The 26116-nt window shown below is 39.8% G+C and overlaps 1 protein-coding gene across 5 annotated transcripts in view; it reads left to right on the forward strand.

Moving 5' to 3' along the window:
- The first annotated feature begins 262 nt into the window (after window positions 1-262).
- Window positions 263-26116, forward strand: part of tjp2a (tight junction protein 2a (zona occludens 2)) — a 46732-nt gene continuing 20878 nt past the window's right edge. The window contains exons 1-3 of one of the 5 annotated variants that reach the window (XM_087843507.1): window positions 263-419; window positions 10045-10174; window positions 20647-20700. In XM_087843507.1, coding sequence (XP_087699633.1) covers window positions 10169-10174; window positions 20647-20700 — 60 coding nt within the window. In that variant the 5' untranslated portion in view covers window positions 263-419; window positions 10045-10168. Of the gene's footprint in view, window positions 420-6410; window positions 6648-10044; window positions 10175-14503; window positions 14619-17214; window positions 17499-20646; window positions 20701-26116 lie in introns of those variants that run through there. The other 4 variants (XM_087843505.1, XM_087843508.1, XM_087843509.1 and 1 more) reach the window with 4 other exon arrangements.

Here is a 26116-nt window from a genome sequence, read left to right on the forward strand (position 1 = left end):
ACTGTTTCCTGCAACTTGTGGAATATGCCATAAAGAATTAAAGCCACGCTGGACTCTTGCTATCACTGGGTATGCTATCGCAACCCAGTAGAAGCAATAAAACGCCTGATAAAGTAGCTGGTGAGTGTAGTTTCGGTATAAAAGTCCCTTTTATGACACAGGAAGAGTGACTCAGAAGAATGGCACCGCCCAAAAAGGTCATGTGTGAAACTGCAGTGGAGCCGCACACAGCACACCTGCAGTTTCTAAGCTACGCCCACATACCTGAGAGAACCAGGAAGAAGGATTTTTCGAGGCTCGCCAAAACTTTATTCCGTCAAAATCCTCTCCTTCTTCACCCTTCCTTTGTCCAGTTCAGCTTTTAGGATTACTCTGCTGCCTGCGGTCACATAAGGACAGGACACACGAAGTTTCACCTGGTAAGTAGGTCCGGCATTGTCCGCAGTGAGTATCGCTTTGCTTTCACTGCGTTTGTGGCGCGCACTGCCATTTTACCCCATCTTTATCTGGTGCCTGTGTAAATTTAAGGTGGGGCTCCGACAGCTTAATCAACTAATAGCAATTTTTATCTTGGTTCTTGAAGGCAGCAGGGTGTCATATTTTAATTTATTTGATAGTTTATTCTAGTCAAAACGTCAGGTATGACCTACACTGTATTCGGGCCTGCGTGTAGCTGTCTCCTCTGCCTGTGTATTCATGCGCTTACTACTAGTTTCAGCGCACTAGAGGCACACCTCAAGCCCCTTTAGGCAACTGTTGTTGTGATGTGGCGCAATATAAATAAAATTGTGAAATTGAACAGGGGCTCGCACTGTGAGTGTTTCCTCGTGTTTAATGATTCTTATTCCTATTATTAGTTTATATCTTAACAGTTTACAACATTCAAAAGTATCATTTCATTGTATACATATAAAGCAGTATCATCTCAAATGCTATACTTATAACAAAAAAGCAAGAGGGAAAAAAAAACCTCTCGGAGAACTTTTTATTTACTGACATGCATTTCTGATAACGGTTGAGGTTCAAAGAACGAAGGGTGGAAGCTATAAAGCAGTTTAAACATGGGGTTGAATCATAGACTGTCGATAAAATATGGATATACCTAGAGTCGCATCACCCAGTGCCATTAGACTAGGAATTAGAGGTTTCGGTGTTACTGTTTTTAGCCACTGCTATGTGGAACCATGATCATATTTGGATGAGTTTGGAGTCCTAGCTTGGTTAACAGGCCGTCTCTATAAACTGTGCAAGTAAAACACGGAGATGTACACATGCTACTCCAAAGGACTTAATGTGTTAAAAGTTATAGTTAGCAGGGATTTTATTGTGGTAATTCCTTCAGAAATGTTCCAAAATGTACCACCAGTGCTGAGGCTTATAATGCATCGCTTGCCTAAAACTGCCTGTTTGGGAACGTGTAAATCACAGGAGCCACACCATATACGTTAAAACTAAAATAATAATAATATTGATAATAATCACCACACAGCTGTTATGAAAGTGCTAACTATTCATAGAGGTTCAGGATGTAAACCGTATGCCGTTTACTCTGTAAAACTGTTAAATTTTAACAAGTGGCCGCTAGAAAAACAGCTGTTTTTGGCCCTTCCCCATTGGTTTCATTTTGTAGTTCTGGAGGCTGCTTCTTACCTTAAACTAAGCTCTATGGATACATTTTTTTTTTAGAATAAAACATAAAGATCAGGAATAGTGAGAATTCTTTAAAAAAACATTAAAAAAGTAAAAAAACATTAAACACTGTGTGTAAATGGCGATACAGCATGTGCACCCATAAAACAAATGGCAGAGTTGAACTTTTATCATCTAGAAATCTTTGCATTTACATGTTTGTGGCCCTTATGTTGCGTAATGTTTTCAGACATAGTTCTTTTATTTTGCTTACAATTCAGTATCTAAAACGCAGTAGCCATTAAATGATAGTGAATACAAATTTTCCATGTGGTGGTGTTTACCTGGAATTGTACACATACTTCCTGATATGTGTGTTCAAGTATAACATTCAACCACTAAAATTACTTGTTCAGGATTGCAAGTAAATAACTGTAATTTGGCATCTTAATCAAAAAACGATCCTGTGTTTTATTATTATTTTTCAGCCTTTTTTTGTAAAATGGTAAATCTGAAAATTTGCAAATTACAATATTTGTATTTTGCTGTTAAAAATATAATTTCAGTTAGAGAGTGTGCGCTTATCGGTGGATTAACCATTACAGGAACATAAACAATATTTTTGGTAATTACCAATACTGTTAATTTAGGACAGCTGTGGCATAAGCCTTACTTTGGGTGGTGTTCTTTCTAATATCTGTAGATCTGTGGTTTACAGTACTGTGCTTACTCACATTTCAACCTGTCTGTTGTGTCACATTAATTTTGTTCAAGCTAAATGTCTGAAAATCTGAAAGACTTTGTAAAAATAAAAGACCTGGACCAGTGTAATTTCACAGCTGGTACATCCCCAAAAGAGTTGAAATAATCTACATGGGACGTCTACAGTGTCATTTAGTTTCTTGGATCACGGTGCTCATGTCTCACTGCTATTGAACGGAAACACATCTAGCAGGGAGACCCAGCTTTTTATAGATTAACTGAAAAATGTTGTCTTTTCACTCTCGTGTTGCTTTTTGACTCTTTAATTCATCTTCATGTCACTACATGCTTGCAGCTGATCCAGATTATACCTGTGGAGGGGATGTGCATACTGATTTCCCCCCCTCCCTCCCTTTCTGTCTGCACACTCTCATCCCAGATTTGTGAGTGGCATGTGTCCCTCCATCTGGCACTCACATGCATTGCATACGGACATTGCATAATGGCCCGGGCCTTAGTAATGCAGCACCCCAGCACTACTCGAGCATGTGAGGAAGTGACAAGGGGCAGAGAAACAAACTGCTTATGTAAAAGCATTAAGAAGACCAAGCAGCTCCAGCCGCATTTGTTCACCCCGTGGGAAGATGAGGGGGAAAAAACAGAACTCATTCTCATTAAAAAGTAAAAAAAACATGCAGTGACAAAGGAATTAGCTGGAACCATGACTTACTCTCCCACTTTTTAAAAACTAAAGCGCGTGAGCTGCGTGTGTGGTGCAGTGTGCATTCTCAGGTTAATTCAGATGCATTATAGATTGATAATATTTGACAGATAAAGAACTTGGTTAGAATTTTACTGCTGAAAAAATACATTTTGAAATAAACTTCAGTATATATTTCCTTTGTGGATATGGATACAGTTCCAAGGGATTATTTTAACTTGAACAAGATGCCATCCATCCGTGTTCTCATCCTGGTCTGAGTTGTGTGGGCATCAGTCTAAGCATGATCAGGCATTTCTTTCCCTAACACTACCCCCTTAGTCTTCCTTGAGGGTTACTGAGGAATTCCAAAGCCAGCTGAGAGATAATCTCTCCAGCCCGCCCTAGGTCTGCCTTCAGGGCTCCTCCAAATTAGACGTGCTTGAAATATCTTTCCCAGAATGCATTCAGAGGAATCCTGGTGAGATGCCTGGACCAACTCAGCTGGCTTCTTTCCATGTGGAGGAGAAACAGCACTCCTCTGAGCCCCTCCACCCTTGTGAGGAAAATACTTTCTGTCTTATGGTTATTATCCCCTTCTCCAGGTCATAGCTGAGAACAGGAACGTATATGAACCAGGAAATAGACAGCTTCATCATGGTCACAATGAATACATCCGATTAGAGCACAGGTGTTGAACTCCAGGCCTCGAGGGCCGGTGTTCTGCAGGTTTTAGACGTGTCCTTGATCTAACACAGCTGATTTAAAGGCTAAATTACCTCCTCAACATGTTTTGAAGTTCTCCAGAGGCCTGGTAATGAACTAATCATTTGTTTCAGGTGTGTTGACCCAGGGTGAGATCTAAAACCTGCAGGACACCGGCCCTCGAGGCCTGGAGTTTGACACCCCTGGATTAGAGTTTTCCACGTTTTCTATACAAATGCCAAACCCTAACTGACAAAATTCTCATATGTTTCAATTCAAAGCTTACAGGCTGTATATAAATACTTAGTGGTTTCTGGACTTCATATTTTAAAGTGACAGTATTAGTGTTTTGGCTGCTGCCATTTTGTTTTGTTGGAGCCAGAAGGACCGAGAGTGTGTGGGTGTTTAAGTGATCAACCAAAGGCTAGCAGGCTTGGTCATTAGCCATAAATTAAACGGTTGTCACTCACACAAAATTCATATCTGCTCATTTTTGCAACTTCATTATGCTCCAAAAGGCACCAACAGCGCAAACGCGGTGTAGACGCTCAATTTGGTGGAGGTGATGCTTGGCAGACAGCAGTTGGCTGTGTGTCTTTGCACATCTGCCAAAACATCCCAATAGCATCACTTTAAACATGATCCCTATCCAGGCAGGTGAGTTATTTAAAAAAACAAACACACACACACATAGAAAAACTGTCTTACCTGGCTTTAAAGTTTGACATTTTAACATGCAAGTCTGTGGGGGGTTGACTTGCTTTAAACAGCTGCTGGAGGAACTGGACTTTTTGGCACTTCCACCTTTTATTATCAGGTTACAGTTAGCACGGAGCTCCTCAAATCATCCATCATTTGTTTATTTAAACTGTTAAACTTTGATTTCACAGGCTTTATTTCACAAACTGTTACCTGCAGTATTTTCAGCACCATTATGCTGGTAGGTATCTGGCCAAAAAATAGTTTGCTACGTAACTCTCTTTCTAACCAGTCATCATTGTCCATGTGCCAGGTGTGCACAGGTGTGATTGCTTGTTTAGTTTTTTCACGTTAGCACATGTGTTAGTCATAAGTACGCACGCACATTCTTCAGTGTGGATTGGATCAGTGTTCCCTGTGAGATTACTGTAAAGTGTTGGATTATGATAAAAACGACTGTCACTCTGCTCTGTAAACTTTGCCCTCGGTCCAGCCAATGCTCTTAATCTGTGGCTCATCAGACAAAAACAGACATACAGGGTGAACTCAAAAGAAACCCCTCTCCTCATTTTTTTCCCCTCCTCTCCCCGCATGTTGCCGTTATCCAGTGTTTTTAAAAATAGTCTTGCTATTTCTGTGTCTCCCCTGCTGCGCTCCTGGCATTTTTTGCTCCCCCCTCTTGTAGTGCTGAGGGATTTTTCCTGCTCAGTGAAATCTGCAGCAGCTCTCATGGCACGACTATCCAGAGCCGTAATCCAGACATACAAGCAGCTTGAATATAAATTCTCTCCAGAGTTTGCATTGGCTGGCAGCTCATCAAGAGGCCACAAAGATTTATTTATTTATTTCAAACCTCTCAGGACATGGCAGCCTGCTGTCATCTGGTGACTCGGGGATGGCAAGATACATTTAATCTGCGTGCTGCCGTCGCATGCGTGCCGAGGGTTTATATCAAAGTGGGAGGGAGGAGAGGGATGCATGCAGGGAAGAGTTGGGCATGGATTATTGAAGTTTACTAATGGGACTGAATGGTTGCGAAACCATTGTTAAACAATTATTCATCCACAAATTCAGAATACTGAGGATGAAATCACATTTTTGAGAAGTGAGTTGCAGACTGCAAGTCGAGGCATTATCTGACTCTTGGGTCCTGTCTTGCACCTTTCGCCTTGTGAAAGTCTGTCATTTTGGTTTGTGGAAACTTGTTGTGCAGCCAGCCAATCACAAAAGAAAAATTCTACTGGGTCAGATGAAGGTGTGAATTTGGGCTTGGAAGACACACACACACACACACACACAAAGAAGCCAGATATATTTGGCTTCTCCAGTGAAACATGGGTGTGAAAACGTGCTGTGGTATCACATCTGTTCTTGTGCAAATCTTGAACTGCAGACTGACTGCAGCTTAAAGTTGTCTGGCCATTGCTTTGTCATTAATAATCTTCGGCCATTAGAGGTTAGCTCTGGTATTGAGGGGTGTGTCATCATGTGATTTTTTTTTTTTTTTTTTTTTTTTTTTTTTTTTTTTTTTTGAAGTAGTTGGATCTGTCCGGGTGTAAATGGTGAGAAAACTAAGCCTGGATGGGGGGATTATAGAAGAAGGGGGCGGGGAGCATGCATGATCTGTCAAGGCTTAGTACCACAATTATCCCAGCGGCTGCAGCAGCAGCAGTCACAGCAGCAGCGGTAGCGGCGGCGGTGGTGGCAGAAGCTGCATTTTCATTAGTGTAATGTCCAGAGAAGCTCGAGAATTATGTAAGAGTGACGTGTTGTTATCCCCTCTCGGCCAGCCCACCTCCTGGCAGGAACGTGGCCGTTTGTTTTCCTTTCATCCTCGTTCGCTTGGAAAAGCCAAAAGGACATCTGTGGGAGTCAGCGGTTGAGGACAGGACCCTTAGTGGTCACGCCGCGGGAACCGCGCAGCACTGGACGCTCAATCTGTGGCTCAGTCTCCTGGAGAAAGTGATGCACTGAGGCGCAAGAACAGACAAGTTTGATGATGCCAAAGGAGATGAGTAGACACTCATCACTTCAGGTTGGGATCAGGGAGTGTAGCAGCAGTTAGTGATGAGGTCCATGGGATGTTGATAAAGGAGAGTTAGAAGATGAAGTTTAAGAAGTTCATCACGATCATGCAGGCAGCGATGGGGATTGTACCCTTAAACAAACGGGAGCTGCTGCCACCAGGCAGGAAACTGTGGAGACCCCCAGGGTGAGTTTGATTACCGTACCGTACCGGTACTTGTATTGGATGTTTCCTTCTAGAAGATGGATTTTTATATCCTGCTGTTGCAGTTCAGTGGGGGAAGCAACAGATTTCTGAAGAAAAACAGTTTGGTGGTCATGCAGATAATTCTATTGTTAGTAGTTTCCCAAGCAAGAAGGAAGGGAAAGGTATTTTATTTCATTCACACAGCACAGAAACTGTGTTTCAGTTACTCACCATAATCCTTAAAGGCAGAAATCTGTGAGGCAAATATATCAACATTGTGACCATCTGGGCCACTAGCTGCCACGAGGAAGGGGGAAGAATCGGACAGGTGGATTGTAAACACAATGCATGACACATTCTTCTCACTACAGAGAGACACAGTGATGTAATGTGGAAAGTAATTTTCTTTTAAAGAAAGACGCGTTTGTGTTGTGTCCTGCATTTGGCAGGAAATGTTTTTCTTTTTAAAACTTTGTTTAAAATCATTGTTATGTAGTCTTTTTTTTTTTTTTTTTTTTTTTAATTTTCAATAATTACTTATCAACAAATTGCTTCAGTTTAGTATTTGCTTTATTTACCAGCCTCAGTAATTATTACAATACACTATTCTTCCAAGTTAGACTCACACACCTCGACTCGAGCAGCGACCCATAACAAAGGGGGTCAGGAGTAACAATTACACATTATCGCCCAACCCTAATGTGGAACCCCACCCAGGCTACAACTATTGTAGCAGCATTTTCAGCCTCTTGCCTTTTACACTTCAAAGAATTTGTTATCGTTTGTGTCATGACAGCCAAATCGTCACCACTGTCCCCAAACAGTTTAAAGTTGATTAAAGTTTCAAAGTAGAAACCTCCTCATCCTCTGTCTTTGTAGCTTTTTCTCCTGCATATGTTTTGATACATTTCAGTTTGTCATGCAGAGCGACTAACTTGCTTTATTACCCCATTAGTTTGTCATATATATATATATATATATATATATATATATATATATATATATATATATATATATATATATATATATATATATATATATATATATATATATATATATATATATATATATATATATATATATATATATATATATATATATATATAATTTTTATATATAAATTTTTTTTAATTATTCATAATTATGTAGGTCTTCGTGTGTGCGCACAAAGCTGCAACTGAGGGAGGTATACTTGAAATATTCTTGATCCCAAGGTTATTGAGCAATTCATGTTTCAGCCATAATTACCTCCACCCAGCAGATTATGTGATTGGTTCAGTTTATCTCTCTGTTTGTCTGTCTGTTAGCAGGATTACTAAAATATTATGGACAGATTTGCCATTTCAACATTTTTTTTTTATAGGTGGGGCTTGGTCCAACGTAGACATAATGAACTTTTGGGAAGGATCCAGATCTGATTGAAATTTAAAAAAAAAAAAAAAGGAGACACTGATGATTCCAGGAAGGGATCAAACCAATCTCAAATGAATCCAGTTCTAGATATGCTTCTGGATCTAGCAAGTCAATTCAAGCATGGTGTAGGAAAAAATGAAAAACCATGATATTGCTCTGTAAGTTCAGATGCACTGTCAAAACATCATGACAATACTTTCAATTTGTTTGTCACAAGTGCTGCTGAAGTTTGCTTTGTTTTCTTTGTGTTTCCTTTGTGTGCTACGTAATAAAAGCCATGTTAGGTTTTACTGGTTGAAATCTTTAATATTAATATGCAGCAATTACTTGGAAGCAAGCCGGCAAGCAGTAATCATTTACAGCAATGAGTCACAAAGTCCCACACAGAAGACAAACCAAAAGGAAAACAAAAAACAGAAGAGGGCGGGCGATCAACAGAACAAATGCTTCCTTTTTTATCAGTTTTTGGAGCATGTGGAAGCAACATGAAAATGCATTATAAATTTGGAATATAGAATGCAAGTAAATGCAAACTGTTGATTTTGAGCTGTAATTTGAAAAGAAAAAACAAAACAAATTGGAGAGGTGACTTTGATTCTTTTCCCCAAATGAAATCATTTATGAAGAATGTTTTGAAATTGTTTTGAATGGTTATAGCAAATAGGATGTTTTTGGAGCGTGGCTCATACTAGGGATTAAAATGGTTTGGCTTTCTGTTTTACATTACCCTCTGAGTATCCTGCTTTTAGTAGTAACATAATTATAAATGCCAGGATAAATATCCATGAGCTTGTAGGAAGTGAGGTACTAAAATATCTAAATGCCCTTTTAATGTAGTCGCTCATAGAGTAATGAAGTGCAGAGCAGACTTCGGTAGGAAGTCAGTGGAGACACCACCAGTGTTTTTATCCCCAGGCACGCTTCATGTCTTCCCGGAAATACTGAGCCCCTCCTTTTGCATCCACAGAGTGGTTTTTTTTTTTTTGTTTTTTTTTGAAAGTGTAACGCTTCAGGTTTGGTCACGCAGAGGAAATCTGGTTTCTTCCCTCTCTGTACAATAATGTGATATCTGACTTTATCCACTCAGATCATCTCAGTGTGTTTGACACAATGCCATGAAGCTGGGGATGGGTGTTCACCATATGTTTAGACATGCTGCTTGTGATCAATGGCAGAGACGCTTAAAATGAGACTTGAGATGAGTTTGATAATAGTCTGTTATCTGTGTCAGCCTGGTCTTCTGGTGAGTCTGGTTTAACTGTGTCATGCACCAATGAGAAACGTGGCTAATTCTATTAAAGTATCCGTCATATTATATACTCTATATCATTTCGATTTGCTTTTGATTGCCCTTAACATTTTTTAAGATAATTTTTAATCTTGCTATATTAGGATCTGCATAAAGCCCCACCCACCTGCTCTTCAAACGAGGGACAGCCAATCAAAAGAAGGATGGCTTAACAGGAGAAGGAGAATGAGGGAGAAGGTGGATTACGTCCAAATGTCAGAAAAATATGGATTATTTTCAACTAAAGTCATGCAAAACTACAAGTCGAGCCCAAGAAGAGGTTTTTCCTCCATAATTTGTTTTAAAGTCTCTTATTTAATGTTGCCTGCAAACTGTGTAAAAGACTATAAATGAACATGTCTAGGAAACGTGTAAAGCAATTACATAACTCCGGAATGTTCAGAGAGCCTTATTCTTTTTATGCTGTATAAAAATAGACCTCTCCGCCTGGTGCGAAGCATCTCTTGACACCTCACTTGGACAACATGATTTTCTGAGTCATGCCCATTTAAATATTTCAGACTATTCAACAAATCGCTATGTTTTAAGGTCAAAGCATCCTCTAAAGAAATAAATCTACTCCTCTTGCTGCCCTTTAGACAAAGTGCCATACAGTGAACGTTTTAAATAATCCCTTTTCATTATGGTAACACTGCTGGTTATGTTTGTAATATTGTGTTTCTCTTATGTGCTCAGGGATCAGCCTGGCTCTGACCAGACCAGCACTGACCTTCTCAAGTGCAGCAGAAAGTTCTGCTGGTCCAGAGAAGCCCAGTACTTGTATCTTCGCCGCCTGTCTTCACGCAGCTTCTCGGCTATTATGATGGTACGTCTTTTACATAAACGTCCACGCTGTATCTGATTTGGCCTCGAGTTATGTGATATTTTTTTGTTTTCCTTTCTTCACTAACACTACCTTGTGGATTGTGCCTTGTACCTGGTACTTTTTTGGTATCGAATGCAATAGGTTGAGAGTCTTCCGTGAGCTAAGCCAAGAAAAAAGGCGAGGACCGTTACTCGGCCATCGTGTGTGACAATTGTGGCGTACAACATTAAAACTAACATTTTTAAATGACTATGCTAGGACTGGTTCAGATACTCAACTGTTTGAGCCTAATCTCTACCCAGTGTCCAGTCTCTTACTGAACTGAGTACACAGTTCTGAGCTTTATTTTGCTTTAGTTTCAGTTTGGTTTATTCACAAATCAATCAAAATATACATTCCAACATGATAGTCTATATGAGATGGTTATTTGTGAAATGGTGCTTTCTAAAAGCTATCCTCAACTTATAAATAGGGGCCAAAACATCAGATAATATACAGCAAATACGTATAGAATTACCAATGTACTGTAAATAACCTAGTCACTACAGTATCCTAAGGTAACCTTAAAGATCCTAACATATAACTAACACTATTACACTAACCATCCATTAATACACTAACACACCAATACCTCTAGCTAGTTTCACATAAAGTGTAAATCTCAGGTAGAAAGCCAACCAGAATTTAAAATCTTTCCCTTCAAATCTTGGTGTTTTTGTTTTCTCGTATTATATGTGTGAGAAGGATGATATATTGGATAAGCTCACAAAGTCTTTTGTTAAATGTAAATACTACTCTATACATAGCACAGGCATTGTGAAAGATGTTATATTCTTTTAAATTTAGAGGTTTGTAACCAAGAAAAAGGGGATCAGAAGGAGCATCTAGATTGGACCATAATATTTGAAGTCTGTTATTTGAATTGTGTGTGTGTTATTTGATATGGGAAGGATAAGTATTGCACCGTATAACAGTAACTTAAGTGAGGCTCTAATAGCGATCAGTGTTAGTAGTTCGCTAATACCAACATAGGTAATTTTTTCATTAACTCATCAATATGCCTCTTAAAATGTAGAAGTTCATCAACATGAACCCCCCAGAATTTCGTAAATTTTACCCTTTCGATCATTAACATTTTTCTGATTTTTGTTTGAGTGAAATAATTTAATATCAACCGCTGCAAGACAAATTTGTTGTTGAATGTGTATGTGTCATCCTCTGCTCCCCTTTTGTGTGGTGTCCCACAGGGCTCAGTTCTAGGCCCCCTCCTCTTCTCTTTATATCTGCTTCCTCTTGGTTCTGTACTGAGAAAGCACGGCATTCCTTTCCACTTTTATGCTGATGACTGTCAGATCTATGTCCCTCTAAAGAAAAAAGGCAGATACCTTACACAGCCATTACTTCTGTGTCTCGATGACATTAAGGCTTGGATGTCTGTTAACTTTTTAAGATTCAATGATAAAAAGACAGAGGTGATGGTTTTTGGTAGCCCCACTGAGACCCCCAATGTGTATGTAGATTCCCTGGCACAGTATGTTAAGCCAACTGTCACAAACCTGGGGGTCAAAGTGGACTGTGATCTGAAGTTTGATAATCAGATAAAAGCAGTGGTAAAATCTAGCTTCTTTCACCTCAGGCAGCTGGCAAAAATAAAGCCAATTCTTTCACGGCAGCACTTTGAGACAGTGATCCACGCCTTTGTTAGCACTCGGCTGGATTACTGTAATGCACTTTATATTGGGCTCAGCGCGTCATATATTAGTCATCTACAGAGGGTGCAAAATGCCGCAGCTCGTCTTTTAACTGGCACTCGAAAGTTTGAGCACATTTCCCCTGTTTTAGCTTCACTTCACTGGCTGCCCATTTCTTTTAGGATTCATTTTAAAATTCTTTTATTTGCTTTTAAAGCTCTCCATGGCCTCGCTCCATCTTATCTCTCTGAGCTGCTACAGCCTTATACACCCACCCGCTCTCTCAGGTCAGCTGATCAGCTGCTCCTGAAGATACCCAGGACTGGGCGTAAACTTAGAGGAGATCGTGCTTTTGCTGTAGCAGCTCCAAAACTGTGGAACGAGCTTCCTTTAGAGATTAGACAGGCCAGTTCTTTATCTGTTTTTAAGTCACTCTTGAAAACCCACCTCTTTACCCTGGCCTTTGACACCATGTGAGATGTTGGTTTTTTATTTTTATTTTTATTTTTATTTTAGTTGTTTTTAGGTGATTTGATGCTGTTTTATCTTGTTTTTGTTTTAATATAGGGCTGTTTTAATTTTATGTTTTATGTGTTTTATTTATTTATTTTGCTGTTTTCTGTTATTCTATTGTTTTAACTTATTTTCTGTACAGCACTTTGTTCCTGTGCCTGGTATTTTAAAGTGCTTTATAAATAAAATTGGATTGGAAATTGGATTGAAGTTAAAATTTGATATAGAGGTCTTCCCAGGCTTCAGACATCCCTCCCGTTCACAACTGACATCCCCACACTGTAGTTTACTGTACTTTAAACATCTAGCAGTGAATCTAGTGGCTTTTCAATTAGCCATTGTGCTGTCAGTGAGATCTCAGCCTCAGTTCTCTCTGCACCTACTCAATGTTAGTGACAGGAAAGAGCGAACAACAACACTGATGACTAAGCCATTTGCATATGTGTGGTGTTGTTTGATGGTTTGTTTTCCAGGTGGAGTGTGTGTGTGTGTGTGTGTGTGTGTGTGTGTGTGTGTGTGTGTGTGTGTCTGTGTGTGTGTGTGTGTGTGTCTGTGTGTGTGTGTGTGTGTGTGTGTGTGTCTCTGTGTGTGTGTCTGTGTGTGTGTGTGGAAAAAGGAGCTTTCTCACTGAAAGCTCATTTTGCATGTTAGCATAAAAGAAATCACAGTACAATCATTGTCTTTAATTTTATGGAGATTTTAAAGATAATAAATCAGATGCTAGTTATTTTCCAACCATGTTAAATTCCCCACAAAAGCATCAAAGTAAAGCTGATACTGCTGTGTTCGTGTTCATTTTTGTGGTATTAAAAGCTTTGGGGAAAACAAAGGTTCAGTCATTTGTTTACAGAGCTTTCTACATTGACCACAGTCACCACCTCTTGTTTTCTTGTGAATGCTGTGTGGTGCCCTGTGCGAGAAGGAGGCGAACACAAGAGGCGGAAACCGAGTGAGGAGTTTGTTTTGTAGGGAGGGGTTCAGATTGGAGCTGCTGCTGTTTCTCAGCTCTGAGAATAGCCAGCTGAGGTTTGAGTCCGCACTGATGCTTACTAACCTTGCTCTGTGAAGGTGCAGTGTTTGTGTTGGACTGCACGCACTTGTGAATGGCTTTTGGTGGAAATCCACATGTTTTTGTATGACTGGGAAAGATTTGACTGTAAGTGTTATTGAAAAGCACATTGTAATGCATTATTCTTCTTGTATTGTCAGTCGGGCAACATGGACGCAAGTTTGTGACTGCAATAACTCGAGAAGAAAGTGGTGATTTTCAAATTCATACCATAGTTGCATCTCCTTAAAAATCCCGAACATGTATGAATCTCAGTAACCTCAACCTTTAAGGTCAAGGTCAGAGGTCAAGTTTTCCAAGACTCTTTATCATTTCTGAAACATTTCTGAAATGTAAAACAGCATTTTTCAATTAGCGGTGGACATGATCTTTTACTTGATAGTGACATAAAATGCATCAAGATGATGTTAGAGGTTGTTTTTTTCAGCATCAGAGGACCTCCCACAGCTTCCTGCTGTATTTCCCTCCAACAGTTTGTTAGGAGATCCCTGAAAACGATGTGTTTACCTGGTATGTTTGTCTATGGTGCTAGGCCAAAGTGCAGAGCAATGGAAGGCAATCAAGCAGCCCTCGTCCCGTGGCATACTATGAAGGCCACATGTTTGTTGTGTAGATGCAGCCTGTTGCCTTTGGGTGTTCACCTCTGGACCTTAATTAAGAGACCCTCCAGGAGCCACAAGGGTAAATGGTAAATGGCCTGTATTTGTATAGCGCTTTTCTAGTCCCTAAGGACCCCAAAGCACTTTACACAACCTGTCATCCACCCATTCACACACACATTCACTGACTCATCACAGAGTGAGGAGGTATGAAATTGAGCCTGTGTCTCTCAGGTGGCTTGTTAACGCCTTGACAGATCGCTGGAAGAGCTAGAGGTGATGGCATGTCAGAGGGAGGTCTTTGCAGCTCTGCTCAGGCTGCTGCCTCTGTGATCACAACCTGGATAAGGAGCAGAAGTGAATTCGTGGATATCCTCTGTTGTTCCTGTGTTTGTGGTGTGATCACGTGGATGTTTCTTCAGTTCTGTGTGACATTGCTATCAGTGAGAGTCCAGCAAACTTTGAGGAGGTAGAGGGAAAACACCAGCTACCAAAAACAAGTCAAGCTGAGATGAGACGCATGAAAGTATGATTTTTACTTGAATTGGTTCAGTGGAAATGATGTAATTCAGGTAACTACTTTTTCTTAGTAATGTTTTAATTCAATTCATGGCATTTGTAGAAGTGATTTTGCTTGTTAGCTGGAGCTCATCTAAGCTAAGAAAATGTGTCAAATCCTTGCATTTTAATGATTTCCTTGTGTTGAGTGTAATGCTTTCAGGGCTTGTCTGTGCGCACATGGAGCGCACTGAGTGTCCTTTTTCTTGGCTGTTTGTTTTTGTCAAGCAAGGTTTGGTGGGTTTTGTGGTTAACGTCACTCGGGTGATTGTGTGAAACTCTGCTGTTGAAAATTTAATGCTTTTTCAGTCTTACGAAACTCTTGCGTAATCCCATCAGTGATCTGAAAAATGCAGGCATGTCTTTGATTTGTAAGTTGTGACTGAGACTGCTTCTGCTCTGACACATTGACGACTTGAAGATAAAGTTCAGTGACTCAGTCTTTCCCAGGCTGCTTCCTCCCCCTTTCCTTATTTGAATATAACTACACTGTCGTGACCCCTCCTGAATCCAGAATGATGATTAACCAGGGAGACATGTCACGTCCCAGAAGCTTCATTGTTTTAATGACTTGCTCCCACAAATTATTCAGGGCAGTGAAGCTGTTTTGCATTTGGATGGCCTATTTTAAGATCAGTTTGGCATCTCTTAGTTGGAGTGGAATGTGTTGATTTATTTGGGTTGACCTTAATTTCTCTGAAATTGTATTGTCATTATTTAATTCACTGCCCTAAAAAAAAAAGTGTAGATAAAGTGCTGTGTTCTTCAGAAGCAGAAATTTGTAAAAATGGTGGATATTAAAGGGATACATTTCATGTCGTATAAAGGATTTTGGACATTTTCAGAGTCAGCTGGTGTGCTTATCTGATTCTTCTGTGATAAAATACCAGATGAGGGCGGGTTCGTACACACAGTAAATTGTGCGCAGAGAGATGAAAGGGGAGAAAAAAACAAGGGGTCATTGTGGGACATCTGCATGTGGTCATCTTGACCTTTTTGTATAAGCTTCTCATAATAGGAGCTTTGAGTTTTTCACATGGTATTATGTGGGTGACAAATTAAAGGAAAACCAACATTAAGAGTCATTTTAAGGTGTTGAGCCATCCAAGTGCCACCAAAATGGCTTCAGTGTCCCTTGGATTTGATTCTCCTAGACTCTGTAACTTCACTGTTGAAGCAGAGCACCGTCATTTTGTGTTTTTGATCATGGCGATGTCTGTCATATTTATTTAAGAAAAAGTGGTTTGATTAGATTGAGATCTGGTGGGCGTGTAGGCCATTCCAAGATATGAGCCTCTTGATTGTCACCCAGGAAGACGCTGCTCTCATCGGTTAAAAATAAATTTGCCTGTTAGTAGATAAGTGGAATCAAACAATGCCAATTTCTACCGGTGGAAGCGCATCCAAAGCCAACCATTTCTTGCTTCGTGCATCATTTGAGAGAGGAAAATATTCTGATCTCTTTATTCCATGACCTAAAAAAAAGAAGTTATATTTCAGATGCAAGGACAGATCACGACTGTAGTGGAAGATCCTTTCCTATTACAACAATAGAAGGAATCAGAAGACCACTAACAGGAAGGTCAGTAGTTCAGTCCTCAGGTCTTCCGGTCCACATGTTGAAGGATCCTTGGGCAAGCTACTGAAACCCAAGTAACTCCCAACTCGTCCGTCTGTATATGAGTGAGTGTGCTCTAGAGTACTACTGTATGAATTTGGGCATGTCAGCTTGTATTAAAAAGCCCTTTAAGTGGTCCATTTGACTAGAAAACCTCAATATAAATGTTTGTTCAGTTGAACAGACTAGGCAAGACAAAATATGTCAAATGTCCCATTAAAGAATAAAGTTTTTTTTGAAAGTTAAAAAAGATGTGTTTGAAAAGTTCTGGGAAACATTTTTGAATTTGCAGAGGTTGAATGTAATGTAAAGTCAATCTGTAATGTCACAAATACACATTTAGATGTATAGATGTAGATATTAAGTTAGGGGAAATTTGATATTAACAAACTTAACAGACAGCAAACACCAATGTAAGGTAATAATCAACAAATGGCTGCATTCTGCCTAAATGAACAAACTGTATACTTTTTCCTGTCAAACCTGTTAGTAGATATTTAGGAGCTTAAATATATGTGTCTTTTGGGGGAGGGGTGTTGGATTTACTCACAAGAGTTATTATTATTTACACACCCTGAATAAACGTTGTTTTGTTTTTTTTGCATTGAAAGCAGTTGGAATAAAATATTTCAGTTATCCTAAAATGGACGCGTCGACAGTTTGGTTTATGTCTATAATATTCCTCACTTAGTTTAATTAAGGCTGTTGTTGTGCTGTCTGGCTGGACGCCTCACAGCAGGCTGCCTAAAAATCAATGGGAATTTTGGACGCGTCCATCTCAACGATTTAAGGGTCATAAGCCACCTTTATTTCTCTATATGCTGTGTTATCAGCGGTTTGTAATTACACATATTATTGGAATATCAGTATTAGTTTCAGTAAAGTTAAGTTTCTAAACTGTTGTTCGAGTTGGTCTTTATTTATCTAAATTAGTTTGGACCTAACCCCACCCCTCCCGGGGGGTCCTACTTGGTACAATCTGAACCAAGCTAGGAGCTGTCGGCGCTAATTTTTTACTCTGGATTCACGAAGTCTGTGTGTTTTGTGAGTGAAGTGGTTCACTTAACGTGAAACATTCAGGACTTTTACTTTTTCAAGCTTCGAATTTTTTTTTTAATTCTTCACAACTTGTGGCAGATGTGCCACCGGAAACGCCTAACTAGTCGTAGTTTGGTTTGAATCCTCGGTACCACTCTCGGACAGTTCAAAGTGCGTGATGCCAGTAAACGGAGGGGGGCTGCTCTCTCTGAGCAGATACGCTACTCAGTATTTAACAGTAAGTCCTTTTGTACGCCTACAGTCAGTACTGATGAATACAAATGTAGTGTAATGTAGCATTATTAGATCACTTTAGCCCTGTGGATGTGCTGTGTGTGTTTGTGTGTCTCTCTGTGTGTGTGTATGTGTGTGAATATCCTTGAGGAAAAGTCGGGAGTTTCCATGAATCCCTGCTGAAGCCTGTTGCACCTGCTGTTACTGCTACTGCGACTGCTACCAGCTACACGAACGGTTTAGTTAGCTAACTTTTAACTTTAAACACATCTCTGTTGTCTTAAGATTAGTTTTGACTTCTGATCCAATCCGCAGTTTTTGTTTAGTCGACCGATTGGTACATTTTACAGCGGATTTAACGTTTTTGGTTTTATTTATCTTGTGGTTATTTGAAAATCCACTTTCTCGGGAAACTGCAGTGTTGTGGTCCCCCTGCATTACAAACTAAAGCCTTTAAACTCAATGTAGTTGTTGTTTTTCTACACTAAATTAAATATACTTATGCAGGAGTTGTTTTTCTGGCACACGGGGTAATGCAGGTATACGGCCAGGAGGGGGCAGACTTGCACTGCCTTTTCTTATCAGCAGCACATAAACACAGGAAGTGGCTGGGTCATTTTGTCATTTCCTGATAATGTTCCTTTGATTTCAAGGAAAGATGGGAAGTAATTGGGACAAGAGAAGCATGTTACTCAAATGACCTGATTGTACTCTAAACAAAGCTATAAAACCTAAATAAAACTTTGGTTGATAGGGAGAAAAGTCTTTAACTTCACTGAACATTTTCTTGTAGCATGTTTCATGTCATATTCCTACTTTATATAATTGTATTTATTTAGTTAGTTAGTTTTGGCCTGTAGGGAAGGCAAAGCAATATAATTCAATGTTATAATTAAAATGCATCTCTTTGTGCCTTAATTTACATTTAACATTCAGATTAGTCCAAAAAAAAAACCCCAAACAAATGAAGTTATAATGAAAATGATAATATAGGTCTACCATCTATTAAACATGTTCCAGGTTATTTTTCTTTGGACAAACGTGATTGATATGGATACTTAAATAATTCTGCAAGAGACGTTACTGTCTTACGGTAACAGTAAAAATGGTATGTGTTTCAGCTACACATTTATTTTGTATTTTCTTTGTGATAAGTGATGAGCTGTATCTCTAAATAATTTGTTTTCCAAGTCACATCCTGTGTGTATAACCCAGTATTTCATTTCCCCTCCTCATTAGTGGAAATGTGTTTGTGTTTTGTTATGTAATCGCTTGCACTAGGGACTGTGACTTATCCAGCGGGCCTGCCTGCGAGGACCCATAACGTTCAAATCGCATAGTACAAAAAGACACTCTGACTTAAATTGGTTTGGCTTTGCCTGAAGCACGCTCATATTTCTAAGTCATTCATATGTCTCCCCTCTTCACACATGGCAGTCTGTTTGGCCCTTTGTGGTGCAAATGGATGTCAAGTGATCTCCCCCCTCTCCAATATAAATGTTCCCCCTATTTATTGAGGCTGGGCTCAGTATGTTTCCAATCCTTTGCTCTCCACACACACGAGCCTGGCTTACGAAAAACGGTTTAAGATAAAGTTCCAGATGGGCATTTCAAAGGTCATTTCCAGATCTAAAAAAAAAAACAAAAAAAAATCTCCCTCTCCAAGAGTTTGTTTCCCTTTCCCCCCCACTGTGCAGTCTCTCTGCTTCTGCCACTGGTCCTAAAGTATTCCTGTGCTGGCCAGAAGATCAAAAAAGTGGGTTATGATGGGTGTGCTGCCAGCTCGAGTCATGCCCCCATTTCGCTAAGCCTGAGCCTGAAATGGCAGCAGCACAGAGATTTTTCACTTTCCACGATGTAAAATCCTAACCATTGTACTAACTCAGATTTGAACTCCTCGAACGTTCACTGTGGGTTTGTCTCTGTGAAGTGAGAATCGGCTCTGAAACTTTGGGAAGTGCCCGATATATCTCGATGAGCGAGCGCGTGGCGAAGCCGGAATACGTCGAGTGATCTGCTGTCGCGTTTGTGGATGAACTCTGAGGTTGTTGGGATCGCCGCGCGCTTGCACAGGAGCTGGTGTGCCTGTGTGTTTACACTTTCTGCAGACGGTGGGATTTGTGCTGAATGTAGGCCAGCAGAATCCCTCTTACGTCAAAGGCAGGCGGGCGGGCGGGCAGATGCAGGGAGAGAGCTGCTGGTGGTTGTGCAGCTGTGGCCATGGAGGAGGCTGTGGCGCACATCAGTCTGCCAGAGCACCGCTGGCGGTGAGCAGGGAGAGACACAGAGAGGAAAGAGACTGAGCACCAATGATGAAGACGGTCCTCAGCTTGCACAGGAAATGGGCCCACGCGGTGAAGACCATACGTATCCTGCAGGGGCTCGTGAGTGCTATTCTGATTGCAGCTTAAATTTGATCAGATGTCTGGCCAGCCAGCGTGACCTGAGAGTTTCTTTAATGGTTTGGGTTGTGTTTTATTTTGAAATGAGGATGTCAGAAGTGCAGAAAAGTAGCACTAACGGGTGAAAAAAATTCCGGGTAGTTTACGTGAACGGATATAAAGTAGTTTGCCTTTTCTCTCTCCATGTTTGTTGTGTAAAAAAAAAATTGATGTGTCATTCGTGTTTTTATATTTTGAAATTGCCTTTGTCGTTGTTGAAAATAAGGGCATGTTTGTGACCAACTTTGCGATTTTTCTTTGGACTGAATGAGTTTTTAGTCTCCTAACAGATATAAATAAAGCTGCAGCATCTATTTAAAAAGGAAACATCTTTTAAACAATTTCACTTTATTTCAGTTTTTTCCTCACTCTGTCAGTTTGAGTCTGTCTTCTAATTAGTATTTCTTAGTGTAACCTGTTGGTGGCTTCCTCATACAGCCTGTTTCATACAGTTTTTTGTTTTGTTTTATTTAAAGAGTGCAAACTGATGCTCAAGTGTTCCAAATCCATTTCTAATCAACAAAAGCCAGAAGTTACTTTTCACAGCTTGCACTAAACAGCCCAGTGGAGGGCTGTCATTGTTCTTGTGGTTGTGTAACAACAGGAAGCATGGGCTAATGAACTAGCTTTGTTGTTACATCACAAAATACATTATTAATCTGTCCGGTGAAATAAACCCATCCGTGGTAATCTTTTCTTCTCTCTCCTCAGAACCCGGTCATGGAGGAGACCGTGTGGGAGCAATACACCGTGACCCTGCATAGGGTGAGTCCATCTGCACCTAAAGACACTCCCAACCTCATCTCATTTACAGCATGCACATGTTTTCCATAAGCCCGAGCTGTTGACCCCGGTGGATCACAGGAAATGCATTTAATTGATTGCTTTGATATTTTGCAGTGAACCGATAGTGAAGGGAAAATGATGTCAGTGACATTCCCCTGAACTCTGAATGACCAAATTCAAGCAGAGCTATTATGTTTTAAACCATCAAGAACAGTTATGTTTATGTTTCTGCTTATGATACTTGACTCAGGGTTAAGTAACTTTATAGAGTAATGGATCATGGAGCTTTTAGCAGCTAAGGGGGAGTATAATTCAAACCCACTTATTGTATAGAAGATGGATTTAGCTTTTACAACCAAGTCATAAGTGTCTTTAATCTGCACTCTTTTTAATAGCCAGCAGATGGCGATCTGCTGGTGACCTGTGGTTGTAGAGAAGGCTACCTGGGAAAACACAGCTTGGCTGTTTTGCTCTGCGCCCTCAATAAACAGTTTCCTGATGAGTTTAGGGGCTCAGCTCTTAGTTTCCAGTCTTACTGAATACAACATGAAGTCCAGTCTGTAAGTTTTCATTCTAAGAATCAGAAACAAGTATTATCACGTCAGACACCAAGATGGCGATGGCAATTGCTCAACTCAAGGCTTCTTAAAGACTGCTTTAACTGTCCTTGCCGATTTTGAAGATGACCATAATTTACAACTAAATATTTTATTCAGTGCTACTTGAGACTGACGACATCAAGAAAAAGGTAACAAAGTAAAGGAGCTCAGTTCTGGTTTTCCACATACTTGCATATAACACAAAATCTTACTTGAAACTAAAGTTGTTGGCTTCGTGTGGCCATTGAAAAGACTGCAGGTGTAAAGCACATCCAAGTTACTTATATCTGAAAAGTAAAACTAACGTTCATCTTTTATACTGTCTATAGTCTACCTTAAAGAGGTGGTCAAGACATGAGAATCTGTGTCCTGAGATGATTTTGTGACATGGGGTGTTATCCTGCTGAAAGTAACAACAGACGATGGGTACACTGGTTATAAAGAGATGGACAGGTTCAGCAATAATACTCAGGCTATGGTGTTTAAACAATGCTCAGCTGGTACCAAGTGGCGGACCATTCTCCTCTGCCATCAGTAAGGCATTTTTGCCCAGAGAATTGATGCTCACTGGATGTTTTTCCTTTTGTGGACCCATTCTCTGTAAACCGTAGAGTTAACTGTGCAGGAAAATCCCAGTAAATAAGCAGTTTCTGAAATACTCAAACCAGACCATTTGACACCAACAACCATGCTGCGTTCAAAGTCACTTAAATCACCTATTATCCCCATTCTGATGATCGGTTTTAACTTTAGCAGGTTGTCTTGACCACATCTACATTACTCCAATGCAGCAATGTGGGATTTGCAAATTGGCGGTTGTCAGTTTTTGTTTTTTCCCTGGTTCTGTATGATGTCACTGAGAGTGACTCCCACCTACCAGCTGTTCAAATGTTTTGTTGATGAGGGGCAGCCAATTAGAAGAAAGTTTATTTAAAAAGAGGTTGGTCTCAAAGGGGCAGGAGCTAAAACATATTGAATTTAGGGTCTGAGTCCAAGAATAAAAAAATATGAAACAGAAAATAGCGTAATGGGTTCCTTTTAAAATAGATTTCAGTGTTTAACATGTGGTCATAGTTAGATTACTTTTCAACAATGTTCTGATCATTAATAACTTAAGTTTATTAGAAATACATTTACATTTACTAAATTTTTCAATTTCTCAATTGAAAAATTTAGTCCAGAAATCCTAAACCATATGATCCAGTGACTATTAAAAAATGAAGATATACTTCAGTTCCACTTTTTGATTCTTCCCAGCTATCGCATATTTAATCGTTTATTTGTTCAACTTGTTTAACCATCCTTCAGTGACCAGGGTTCAGGCTGCTGTTATGTTAATCACGTGTGTGACTGTGTAAGCGCAGGAAGTCATTTGAGCTTAGGTAATCATCATGATGAGCTCATTGTCGCGTGCTGTGGCTCACTTAGGCCAGAAAAGCAGATTTTGTGCAAAAAGGTCCTCTGCTGTAGGCATGAGCCCCCCCCTCCCAACCCCCTCACAACCCCACCAGAGCCAGCTGTCACACTCTGCTTTGTGCTTATACTTTTTGGTCCCTTCCACTATTTAACTGAATTTTCTCTCTTTAAATATTCAGAGCATTTCTAACGTCATTTAAGGAGCACAGAGTCTAAATATATGATATTTATTTGATTTTTGGTCTAAGGCAGAGCCCATACTTTGCTTGTAAGGGATTAAAACAGTATTTATTACAGTATGCAACATTCAGCCACATTTCCATTTTCAGGTAGGTTGCAGCTCGTAACTTAGTCGTCCACCCTTTTCTCCAAAAAGAAATGACTTCTGGAGTCTAGATCCACAGACATGTATATACAGCACAAAGTGCAAACTGAATTCACAGTGTAGTACAATATCTGCCCAGTAGTTTATATCATTTGTCAGATTATTGCATTTAAAAAGCTCCAAAAAGAACAAACACAATCCAGAGGTTCAGTTCAGCAACTGGAATTGGTGGAGGTGATCCTGATCACGCAGTTAATCTTTAGTTGCTCGCGTTGTTTTCCATCTCTGTAGCATGCACTTAATAATGGAAAAAGCAGGATTCACATGTGCTTCATATGAATGGGATGTCATCAAACATTCCCAAACTGAATTCTGGATTTATTGCTTTGTTTTTACTCATCTGCCAGCCAATCAATATGCATTTATCAAATCCAATTTAAATAAATATCTGTAAACGTCCTTAGACGGAGGCAAGATTTACAAGATGGCAAAGAGGAAAACGGGGAAGACCTCAGAGGAGATTCATGGTTATAATGGAGGACGACATGCAGTGGGTTGGTGTGACAGGAGGATGTTAGAGGTGGAGATGGAGCTACACCTAGAGGGAGCAGCTGGAAGAAGAAGAAAAGGCAGAACAGGCCACACGCCGTTTATTAACTTGGTTTTGGGCAAAGATGGGTATAATATGGTTGATCTGATGCATCAGAAAATAAAGCATGTTCTGAGTATTTAAAGAGAGACAATTCACTTAAGAATACCCCCCCAAAAAAGTTGTTACCTGCTCTACTTTCATCAACCTGATGGCGAAAAATAATCAGCTCATATCACATTGTAAATATTCCTTAATAATTATAAAATTGGTTTAAGATTTCTTATTTAGATTGGCATCTGCAGGAGCAGCTGGTGGCTTTTTTTTTTTCTTTTTTTTAATCAGGCTCCACAGATCTCCCCTCTTGCTTCAACCACTGGTGGAAACGATGCAAATCAGCAACAGGCTTTCTTCTTGTTTCAGTCAGGGGATTATTCCTGGTTTCATGTTACAAACTGTATGTGTTTTTATTTTTTGAGTAGAAGAAATTCTGTGAGTTATGAAACCTGAGGAAAAATCAGACAATGTCGAGCGTTTTCATGTTAGGATGAAGGCAACCTCGAGAGAGTTGACATTTATGTGAGATCTAAAGGGTTAGATCTGAATTATTACATTATCATTTTTATATATGTAATAATTGGATTACACTTTATATTTGAACTTTTTCTTCTTTTTTCCAAGATAAATATATTTTAGCCATGGAGTTTGTTGATGCAGCCCTCTATTTTCTTTCCCCCCCCCCTCACTGCTGCTCTTACTCTTACCCTTCCTCTATCTCGACAGCCATCTGCCAGAGAGTGGGGTTGTTTTTTTTTTGGTTTTTTTTTTGTTATTCATTTATTTATTTATTTCGTATTTTAAGTACAGATGGAAGGGAGGGGATAAAGAGACAAGGTCAGCAAATCTCTAACCTAATCTCATCAGGGCAAGCTGGAGCAGTTGCAGGTAGAATCTGAGAAACCCAGAAACATGAAGAATTAAGCAGCCTTTAAAAACAGAGTATTTAAATTAAACTTTCTGTTAGTGCTCACATGTTAGATTGGCTTAAAATCTGACACTTGTTACTTATGAAACATCAATGTAGTATTTCAGAAAGCTACATAGTATTGAAGTACAGGTGCTCAGCCGCTGGATAGTCCTACATGCTCTCAGCAGGCAGAGCTGTAATCACAGTCAGTCAAAATCCCTTTAATCACCATGTACAATACACATACAGCCATGATAATGCAGTGTGAGCTGAAATACACCGTTGGGATTATTGGACCTCACACACGCATGCAAAAGCTTAAAAACACAAGGGGACAATGAAGCGAGCCCTCATGATGTACCGTTGGAGGAAAAAAGTTTATGAATTCATTACCTGGGTTTTTTCTTTTTTTATTCTTAAACTAAATCGTGAATAATGCCACATATAATCCAACTAAACTAATAATGTACAAATAGATACTTTTGATGTATTTATTGAGCATGCTGTCACACAGAGCAGGGGTTTAGGAATTCATAGAACCTCCTTTAGCAGAAACAAACTCCATCAGACATTTCCCTCAGCTGCTTATGAGACATAAACAACATCCAGGAAAAATTGTTGACCCTGCATCCAATAGAACATTTTCATTTCATCATACCACAGCATCTCAATTGGATTAAATTGGGTCTTTCCTGGTTTAAAACAGGCCTGTGGGGGTTGACTTTGGTCTTCATTTTATTAAGGCAGTAAGTCAGCGTTGCCTAATCTGTTTTTTAAATGGTATTTTCCTGTTATTTCTGGCCATTGGATAAACAAGTATATTTTGTGCTTCAGTAAACTGATGCATGACAGTAAAAGTCCTGCCCTTCTGTAATGTTAGTGCAGTATAAACTGTGTTTTCATGTTAAATTATCTGTGTTTAAAAAGTAATATGTTCGAAAATGAGAACATATTAACCTCTTAAGGTTAATTGTGGCGCAAAGGCATCAGAAGCAGAGCACTACCAAACCTATTTCAGCGCTACCCCTCTCAATGTAATGAAAAAAAATGGTATTAAGTATGTCTGTGCAGAGTTTGAAATTCTAGTGTCATGACAACTTGACACAAACACAGTTTATGGTCACGTGTAGATATTTCTGCAGGTGTTTTACTGATAGCCTTGCTTAGGATTGTGCAAAAATCACAGCGCACAATGTCCAGTTGTATAGAGAGTAGCTGGAGCGTAGGGGTGGGCGATATAAACGATATAAATTTGGCCAACGATAGAGATTTTGACTATACCGCTCTATCGCGATAGCGCATGTTGATGATGTCATCAAGCTGCGCCTGTTTTGGTTGAAAGCATCAGCGGCTACAACCATTGGTCGTGTCCAAATTCATGGGCTGCATCCTCCTGAGGCCGCATTTGTAGACCGATTACGTCACAGCGACACGCCGAAGGCTGTCCAAATTCGTAGACTCCTCCGAATGCAGCCGACAAATGCGTCCTCCTTTTCCCC

Source organism: Neolamprologus brichardi, chromosome 7 (assembly GCF_056152115.1).
Source record: "Neolamprologus brichardi isolate AB-2024 chromosome 7, ASM5615211v1, whole genome shotgun sequence".
In the NCBI taxonomy this organism is placed as follows: domain Eukaryota; kingdom Metazoa; phylum Chordata; class Actinopteri; order Cichliformes; family Cichlidae; genus Neolamprologus; species Neolamprologus brichardi.